Source organism: Epinephelus moara, unplaced genomic scaffold, assembly GCF_006386435.1.
Source record: "Epinephelus moara isolate mb unplaced genomic scaffold, YSFRI_EMoa_1.0 scaffold3069, whole genome shotgun sequence".
Taxonomy (NCBI): domain Eukaryota; kingdom Metazoa; phylum Chordata; class Actinopteri; order Perciformes; family Serranidae; genus Epinephelus; species Epinephelus moara.
The window spans coordinates 4238-14251 of NW_026080726.1; the positions used below are offsets into that span (position 1 = coordinate 4238).

Sequence of the window (10014 nt, forward strand, 5' to 3'; positions counted from 1 at the left end):
CAGAGTGTGTGAGGTTCAGTCTGTGTGTCAGAGTGTGTGAGGTTCAGTCTGTGTCTCAGAGTGTGTGAGGTTCAGTCTGTGTGTCAGAGTGTGTGAGGTTCAGTCTGTGTCTCAGAGTGTGTGAGGTTCAGTTTGTGTGTCAGAGTGTGTGAGGTTCAGTCTGTGTGTCAGAGTGTGTGATGTTCAGTCTGTGTGTCAGAGTGTGTGTTTCTCTTCTATTTCAGTGTCACATGAACAGACTGAGACACAGTGTGGTCGGGGGGGTGGGGGGGGTGGGGGGGGGGTGTTGTTTCATTTCCGTGTCTTACAGTCAGACTGTCACCGTTCGTCTTCACTCAGACAGGTAGGAACAAACTCACATTTACATTCATATTTGATCATATATTGATCATATATTGATCATATATTGATACACAGATTAACTTCACGCTCTGGACCGCTCTGAGCTCTGACACTGTCCTCTGTCCTGAGACACTGTGGGGACGTCCTCCTGCTGTGAGACACTGTGGGGACGTCCACTCAGTCCCTTCTGCTTCCTTCCAGATGAAATTAATCAATAAGACTGTGGCAGTATTAATAATCAATAACTGATCATCAGTGAATCAGCTGATCAATAATTAATGTAATTATATCGAGCTGTGCTGCAAAAAATACTTTCAGTTTTTACTTCAATGAAAGTAGAAATATAAACATTTAAAAATACAGTTACAGTAAAAGTATCCGAGTATTATCAGCTGAATGTAATTAGAGTATTTAAAGTACTCATTCGTCTGTTACAGCTGATTATTGTTTTAAATATTTAAGTGAGAGCAGACACACACACACACACACACACACACACCACTGAAAGTGTGCGTTTCCTCCTCACAGTGACTGACAGCTGAGGGGGCGGAGCCAGCAGAGACGACAGCAGCCATGTTGGTTCTTCTCTGGTTACTGATCCTGATGACGACGATGATGATGAAGAGTGATGGTCAGAGTCTCATAGAGTCATGGGTTGTTTCCATGGTAACAGACTGTCAGAGCCGTCATGTGATAATTAGGTGTGTGTGTGTGTGTGTGTGTGTGTGTGACCTTTGACCCCAGCGGCCTCTGCAGAGATCGTCACAGCACGCAGCGGCGGCGCCGTCCTGCTGACGCCACCCCTGCAGGCGGCGAGGAACAGACAGGACATCAGGTGGACCCACCCCCGCCTGGTGATGTCACTGAAGAACAACGTGACCACGTGTCATCACGGGCGCTGCGAGCTGCTGAGCGACGGCTCGCTGAGCTTCAGCCGCGTTCAGAGCGACGACTCAGGGAGCTACAGCCTGGAGGTGTTTGACCAGGACGGGACGCGACTGCTGAGGAAGGACTTCCTGCTCACTGTGGAGGGTGAGGACCACCATGTCCCCTCTGTCCCCTCTGTCCCCATAGTCCCCTCTGTCCCTACTGTCCCCATGTCCCCTCTGTCTCTACTGTCCCTACTGTCCCCTCTGTTCCTACTGTTCCTACTGTCCCCTCTGTCCCCACTATCCCCATAGTCCCCTCTGTCCCTACTGTCTCCATAGTCCCCTCTGTCCCCATAGTTCCCTCTGTCCCTACTGTCACCATAGTCCCCTCTGTCCCAATTGTCCCCATAGTCCCCCCTGTCCACATAGTCCCTACTGTCCCCATAGTCCCCACTGTCCCCTCTTTTCCCTCTGTCCCTACTGTCCCCATAGTCCCCACTGTCCCCATCTGTTCCCCCTGTCCCTACTGTCCCCATAGTTCCCTCTGTTTCTACTGTCCCCTCTGTTCCCTCTGTCCCCACTGTCCCTATAGTCCCCCATGTCCCCTCTGTCCCTACTGTCCCCATAGTCCCCTCTGTTCCTACTGTCCCTACTGTCCCCTCTGTACCCATAGTCCCCTCTGTCCCTACTGTCTCCATAGTCCCCTCTGTCCCTACTGTCCCCATGATCCCCTCTGTTCCCTCTGTCCCTACTGTCCCCATAGTCCCCACTGTTCCCTCTGTCCCTACTGTCCCCATAGTCCCCACTGTCCCCTCTGTTCCCTCTGTCCCCTTTGTCCCCTTTGTCCCTACTGTCCCTATAGTGCTCCCTGTCCCTACTGTCCCCATAGTCCCTACTGTCCCCATAGTCCCCACTGTCCCCTCTGTTCCCCCTGTCCCTACTGTCCCCATAGTTCCCTCTGTTCCTACTGTCCCCTCTGTCCCCTTTGTCCCTACTGTCCCCATAGTGCTCCCTGTCCCTACTGTCCCCTCTGTCCCCATAGTGCCCTCTGTCCTCACTGCCCCTCTCTGTCCACTCTGTCCCGACTGTCCCCATGTCCCCTCCGTCCCCATAGTCCCCTCTGTGACACACATATATTTTTACTATTTTTAACCTGTCTCTCTGTCCGTCTGTCTGTCCGTCCCCAGACCACAGCAACAGCAGCAGCAGCAGCAGCAGCAGCAGTGTGGTGGTGTCTGTGTTGGTCTGCTGCATCCTCCTGTTGCTGCTGCTCTTCATCATCTTCTTCATCCTCAGGAGGAGGAAGAGGAGCCAGAGGACAAACCCCACAGGTACATCAGCCAATCAGAGACACAGAAACCTGCGTCTTTAAAATCTTAAAAGATTCATTGTTCGAAAAGTTAATAAGTTTATATCCTGCTGACATTAATTAACTGATATTGATTCAGTTACAGATTATAATCTGTTGATAACAATAGAAATGACAGATTATAATCTGTTGATAATAATAAAAATGACAGATTATAATCTGTTGATAACAATAGAAATGACACATTATAATCTGTTTACGATAAAAATGACACATTATAATCTGTTTACGATAAAAATGACAGATTATAATCTGTTGATAACAATAGAAATGACACATTATAATCTATTGATAATAATAAAAATGACAGATTATAATCTTCTGACGACAAAAATGACACATTATAATCTGTTTACGATAAAAATGACAGATTATAATCTGCTGACGACAAAAAAGACACATTATAATCTGTTTACGATAAAAATGACACATTATAATCTGTTGATAACAATAGAAATGACAGATTATAATCTGCTGTGGTGTTTCAGGTCCATTGGAGGAAAATGTTTATGTGACAATGCACGGTCACCATGGCAACAAGGGGAAAGCTATAGAGGAGAAGCAGGAGTCTCATTATGGTAACACACACACACACACACACAGAAGCTAACAGATGCTAAAGGCCTCTACACATGATCAGCTGTAAAACCGCTTTGCGCTGGCTGTCCCATTGTTTGTCTATGGAGAGGGCGGCAACACCTGACAAAGCGGCACCGCTACCCTTAGCGTCGCACACCACTCGGAGTTTCCGCCTGAGCGCTGCGCTCAGAGTTGAAATTATTAGAACTTTGTTCTTATCATGTGAAGGCCGCTTAACTTGTTCTCCTCTCTACAGTTCCATGTCATCCTGTTGTTTCCATGGAAACACCAATCACAGAGCAGATGTCTGAGGATGTAGAAGATGTCTACGTGTGATGACCAATCAGAGATCAGCTTGTTTTCACCTCAGCTCACCGTTAGTTCATCGTCCACTGTCGTCCGGTGTTCATTTTTCAACTATTATTATTATTTTTGATAAATAAATATAAAGTGAACTTATGTAGGGAGCCTTTATATGATTCTGTTATTTTATCTTTGTACTTTTATTTAAACTGTTTTTTTTTTCATCAGGGAGTTGCTTCCACTCGACACTGTCATAACAAGTGATAAAAAGTGCAGGGTCTGGACATAATGTGTTTATGAACTGAGTATAATGTACATGTCCACCACTGTGATTTAATAAATTCAACATTATCATCACATTATTTTCAACACTTTGTTCTTCTGGATCATTTGAAGTGTTACTGTCTCAGTCACTGTGAGTGTGTTACAGTTTTTCTCAATTGGTTTGGCTCATTTCTTGAAACAGAAATTACATTCTCAAAACAACATGGACAACCCTCCAAACCACTGGGCACTTCTTCACAACAGATTTCAAATTCTCATTCCTTTCAACAAATTGCAAATGTCTTAGCACACTTTGCAAATGATTGATTACAGTTGCCTACAGTTAGCACAATTACCAATTGTATATATCTTGCTGATCTAAACTAACTGTTGATTGTCAGTCAAATGGTTTTACTCTCCAAAACATGTCAGCATTATTTCATTGTGTCAGCCATCACATGCACAAGAGTTCATTCAACTGTCAAAATTAGTCAGGAACATAATACCATGTGTAACATCACATTACATGATATGAATATCTTTTGCTGATTGATAAATTGACTCTGGTGAATCTAGAAATTGACTAATAAAGGGGGTGTGTAACACATCTCAGATGACCAATCAAATGGTATGTTTAGTTACCTGACAGGTGCTATCCATGAGTATGATTTTTGCCAAACATACATATAGAGCTTGACCAGAATCAATACAATTTCTGAACATGGAGGCACCTGGCCAGGTAAACAATGACCAACTGCCTGCTCGAGGAAGAGGAAGAAGAAGAGGAAGAGGAGGAGGAGTAAGGGTGCGTGGTGGTGGAGTAGGTGGAAGAGGGCGAGGGGCACGAAGACACCATGCCGTTCCAGATGAAATTCGGGCTACACTTGTTGACCATGTGATCAATCATGGCCTCACAATGGCAGAGGCAGGTCGTCGAGTTCAGCCGAATGTGCCCAGATCTACAGTGTCTTCTATCATCCAAACCTTCCGCAGGGAAAACAGGTAGGCCTATGTACTCATTCAACAATGGAATTACTGTATTGATAGTACAGTTTACAATAGTATTCCAATTACTGTACAGCAATGCATTACAGTAGAATTTCAGTACATTACGTAACAGTAAAACAACAGTACAATTGGTAACTCATTCTGTGAGAAATTCATAAGGCATACAGTAGGTCTACAGGACAGGACAGTGCATCACAATACAAATGGTAATATTGTCTATTTGTGAATTCTATGTCTAGGATTGGACGACAACCTCGTACTGGTGGCAGAAGAACACTACTCAGCCGAGAACAAGAACAGGAGATCTGCAATATAGTGATGGCAAATAATGCCATCACACTAAGAGAGATCCGTAATACCATAATACAGGACAATCTAACATTCCAGAACATCAACACTATCAGCATATCAACAATAGACAGGGTATTGAAGAAGCATGAGATGAGCATGAAACAGCTCTACAGGGTACCATTTGAGAGAAACTCTGATAGAGTGAAAGAGCTGCGGTTCCAGTATGTAAATGTAAGTCAGTGGTGTGTTACTGGTTATCTATCATTATAACCTGTTTACAGTAAAGCACAGAGGCCACTATATTGAACTTTTGGTGGAGAACACAAAACATTCCTATGTAATTTGCTGTTATGGTATGATTCTACCGTATAACTGATTTGATATTTTGTTGTACTGTATTGTAGAGAATAATGGCATTGGAGGGGAATGAGACTCCTCACACCCTTGTTTTCGTGGATGAAGCCGGCTTCAACCTGGCCAAAGGAAGAAGACGTGGCCGGAATATTATTGGCCACCGGGCCACGGTGGATGTCCCAGGCCAGCGTGGGGGCAATATAACAATGTGTGCTGCCATTTCTGAAAATGGTGTGGCCACCCACATTCCCACACTTGGCCCATACAATACCCAAAAGCTCCTGTTCTTTTTGGATCACCTTTATTCAGATCTCATCCCAGAAAATGAGAGAGGTTTGGTAGGGCCTCACTTGTCAAAGTTTGTAGTTGTGTGGGACAATGTCAGCTTCCACCGCGGCCCGCTCATCAGGGCCTGGTTCACTGCCCACCCAAGACTGCTAATGGTGCTCCTACCACCTTACTCCCCATTTCTCAATCCAATTGAGGAATTTTTCTCTGCTTGGAGGTGGGGGGTGTATGAGCATCGGGCTCAGAACCAGAGGTCCCTGCTTGAAGCAATGGATGCTTGCTGTGACAATGTCACAGCAGATCAGTGCAGGGGATGGTTGCGGCATGCACGTAGATTCTTCCCCCGTTGCATCGCAAGGGAGAATATCAGGTGTGATGTGGATGAAAATCTGTGGCCAGACAGACAGCAGAGAGAGGACGACCACGAGAGTGAGGATGAGGAGGACGACCATTGAGGTGGAGTTACTGGTGTGAACGATATTGCATATAATTTTCCTTTTTTTGTGTTGATGTGTTTACAGTACAGTATATTTTGCTGTATACATTTTCTTTTTACTGTGATGTTTGGCAGTTACTTTATGTTTGTGAATAAAAATACAGTAACAATTTCCATGACAGTGTAGGTCCATCATTTTTTTCAGTTTGATACAGTTTGATTTCTGGTAGCTAGACAAAAGGCATCAATTACAGTAACCATTCATTGTCAGTGAATGGTCTGGACCAAGATTGAAATGTGACATAAGTGATATTTCCATGGTCCACTGCCATAGTGACAAAACATCTAAACATTTTGACCAACAGTGCTTACACAATGCCAAAGAGACTTTGCATTTTGGGGCCATTGACTATTTATATGAGAAAATGGCTTAGTTTTGACACATGAGTTAACTGTTTTGGGAGAGATATGACCTTTTGCAGGTGAGCCATGGTGTTGTGCTGAACCATCCAGGCTATTTTGGCAAATGCATGTAGAGCTTGGAGAATGTCATTTCTGTTTCAAGAAATGAGCCAAAGCAATTGAGAAGAAAACTTGTGTTTGGGGGCCTTGACTATTTATATGAGAAAGGGACTTAGTTTGAAGCATGAGTTAACTGTTTTGGGAGAGATATGTCCTTTTGCAGGTGAGCCATGGTGTTGTGCTGAACCATTGGACTATTTTGCCAAATGCACTTAAAGCTTTGAGAATGTAATTTCTGTTTCAAGAAATGAGCCAAACCAATCGAGAAAAACTGTAATGTCCCACACAAAATTAATTTGTAGTACCATACACATGCCACAAGATGGCAGTACTTACATTTGAAGTACCAAATGAGAGCTGTGCAAGTCATTGAATTTATAACAACTTGTTCCGGCAAATGTTTCACAATAAAAGCCTTGTTAGGAACTCAAGGAATTTTGTCCCTGAGATGCCTCAGGGCTTTTACTTTGAAATGATACAGGAAATCTTCATCTCAACAGCACAATGCAAAGAAAGGTAGAGACATGCTTCAACCAAGAAGTTAATAATAAAAGATCAGATGAGGCCCTGGGTCCACCTCTGAACTATCAAATCCACTGCAGTAAGAACAAAGCCTGGTCCCTGGCTAGACACTCTGGGGTCCCCTCCCACTGGTTTACCTTCAGACAGCTAAGAAATAAATGCACCACCTCACTGAGAAAAGATAAATCTAATTATTACTTAACTTCTAACAAAACTGTTCCAAGGCAAAGAGGCAGATCAGAAAGAGTGAAACCAAATTTACTTCTCAAACGGTGTGAATTAAAAAATAAAGGCCTGTTGCAGCTGAGGTACAGATACTACTGGAGAAACACAGGTACTGGTTTATATTCATGGGAGGACACTTTTATTTCTTTTGAAAAAAGTTACAACAGGTTTTATTTTGTTACAACACCACAAAATTAAAAAAGATATATATAGATATATGATATGTTTAAATCACAGCGATTATGATGGAAAAGTACTTAGAATAGCAATCACAATCACAATCAGACATGTTTGCAGCTTTTAAGTTTATATCTCTAGAGTTGAAAATTTAAATTTACGATCATTATTAAGTGGAATATGAAAGTTCTCCTCAAATAACACGTCATGGTAAAATTTACTGAGCTCATTTTTTTTTTTTACAGAAATGTTATTCTTTTATTCTGTATTAAAATCCCTGCTGATTTTAATTCTGTACACAGTTCATCACATGAATACAAAAGAACCAAGATATATTTCCAAAGTCCAAATGTAATGTCTCCTGTTGAATCCCAGAGAACTTGATCAAAGTTGGACAGTGAAAGCATCAGCAGTAGTGCTGCACGATTTGAGAAAAATGTGCGACTGCGATTTGAGTGGACAATATCGCGATTTGCGATTGCGATCACAATATAATACATAAATGGTATCATGAGTCTTGTTGCTTGATTCAGTGTTTCCCTACATTATATCAGGGGGCACTGAGCTGACAGAGTTACTGTTATGGACAGACAGTGTGTTAATGACCATCAACAGACTGAGCACAGTCAAACACACTGCTCACACAGCAGCGCAGCACGACACTGTACACACAGCGGAGCGAGCAAAGTTGCTCAATTTTTCATTTGTTATATAGTTTGTTATGGAGTCTATGATTTCCCCGTGACACTTACACATGTTTGTGTAACTGTGCTTGGATGTTGTTTATGAGGCTCTGGTGTCTTTCAGTTGTCTCTTTGTCTTTAACGTTACACGACTTGTCTTTCTCTCACATGCATCCTTTTTTTGTTTTTTTAAAGATTATTTTTTCGGGCTTTTTGCCTTTAATGTACATGATAGAGTGAAATGGGGGAGAGAGAGAGAGCGGGGGGTGACATGCAGCAAATAGCTGCAAGCCGGAGTCGAACCTGCGACTGCTGCGGCGAAGCATTGCCATTGTACATGGGGCGCCGGCACTATCCACTACTACTGACGCCCCATGCATGCATGCTTCCTACTTCTCTCTGTGCTGTCTCAAGTGCTGATATAGATTGGTCGTGTTGACGTGGCGACTTTAACTTTTAAACTTTTACACAGCACGTCTTTCTGTTCAACGTCGCCGTACCTGAATCCAAAGTATCGTGATGTAATAGACGTTGCGTTTTTTTTGCCACCAACTCAGCCTGTTCATGGTCGAGCTCATGCTCTTCTTCAGCGTCTGTGTTGGTCACTGCTGCACGCCGGCTGGTCACCTGACCATACGTGCTGCACACACCAGGATAGCTTGTGGGCGTGATGTTCTAATCAGCAGCTTTAACCCTATGGGCCCTAGGCGTTTTTGGGGTATTTTTCCTGCCTTTACTTTTAAGCTCATATCACAGTCATTATAAAGNTTTATCTGAAGGAAACATGCAATATTTACATCTAAGATCATAGAAAAATAGTCACCCAAGTGCACTGATGTCCTCCAAGATAATATTTGCCACTTTGCAGTAAAAAAAAATTCTGTACGTTTTCTTGTCGACATGATCTTGACTTACTTCTCTGTTCTCTGGTCAGAGGCGGTTCCGCTTTTTTACGTGATATGTGTGGCTTCTTGCTATGACGAACGGTCGCAGAGAAAATCCAGAGAGAAGAACAGGTGTGAATTTGGACGCACTATGCGTTGTTCGGGCCCATAGGGTTAAGAAGTGAATTTTAGCCTCTGAGTCTCATTAAACTGGGAGAGAACTTCACTGAAGGAGTCAGTCGGCACCATCTGCTCCACGACCTGACGGACTCCGCTCTCTAAAACCCGATAGTAGCGCTTCACCTCCTGCAGCTCAGCCTGCAGCCTCTCCTCCACCTTCTGACGCTTCTGTTGAGCTTCACTCAGCTTCTTCTCGTACTTTGACTCCACACGTTTGATTTCTTCCTCCACTTTCTTCTTGTAGAACTCTCTGAGCTTGGCCTCTCTCTGACGCAGCATCGTCACCACCTCCTGGTAGGTGTAGTTGGAGTAAAACTCTCCTCCGTTGGCACCAACCATCTCCTCCACCTTCTCCAGCAGATCCAGGACCTGTCCACGATCGTTGAGTTTGAGGTTGCTGAAGATGTGATACCTGTTTCCTGCCTTCCTCAGGACCTCCTGCAGCTCAGGTCCCGCCTCCTGCAGCGGTCTGAAGTCTGACGTGACTCTCCACCCTCAGGTCTGACAGGTCTGAAACAGAACAGAGTACTGATGATGTGATGAACTCAAGCATAAGGAAAAGACAGGCTGAGCTGTAATGTGCAGATATGACACTACTCACACTAAAGTATACACTGTCGTATGTCATGGACACAGGCTGACGTGCTGACGTATTGCGGTAAGCGAGTTGTGTCATTTCCGGTTTTTCTGTGACAGCGTCTCTGTACTGCTCTGGTGA

At 43.8% G+C, this 10014-nt stretch overlaps 2 protein-coding genes across 2 annotated transcripts; one reads left to right on the forward strand and one right to left on the reverse strand.

Annotated features, from left to right (window-relative positions):
- The first annotated feature begins 285 nt into the window (after positions 1-285).
- LOC126387246 (uncharacterized) lies at positions 286-3703 on the forward strand. The gene is made up of 6 exons (XM_050039786.1): positions 286-343; positions 871-973; positions 1087-1374; positions 2399-2542; positions 3069-3158; positions 3416-3703. The coding sequence occupies exons 2-6, from the start codon at positions 916-918 to the stop codon at positions 3493-3495; spliced, it is 660 nt and encodes a 219-aa protein (XP_049895743.1). The 5' UTR covers positions 286-343; positions 871-915; the 3' UTR covers positions 3496-3703.
- A 5332-nt stretch (positions 3704-9035) lies between these two features.
- On the reverse strand, positions 9036-9790 carry LOC126387245 (GTPase IMAP family member 4-like; the record flags this gene model as incomplete). Its single annotated transcript, XM_050039785.1, has 1 exon — positions 9036-9790. A coding segment is annotated over one exon (500 nt), but the record flags the coding sequence as incomplete, so codon positions are not given.
- Positions 9791-10014: the final 224 nt, after the last annotated feature.

Excerpts from the sequence above, each read along its gene's own strand:
- LOC126387246 (XM_050039786.1), top strand. The coding sequence starts at position 916 with ATGTTGGTTCTTCTCTGGTTACTGATCCTGATGACGACGATGATGATG. Across the intron at positions 974-1,086 it reads GATGATGATGAAGAGTGATG|CGGCCTCTGCAGAGATCGTC; the intron begins GTCAGAGTCTCA and ends CTTTGACCCCAG. Across the intron at positions 1,375-2,398 it reads CTTCCTGCTCACTGTGGAGG|ACCACAGCAACAGCAGCAGC; the intron begins GTGAGGACCACC and ends GTCCGTCCCCAG.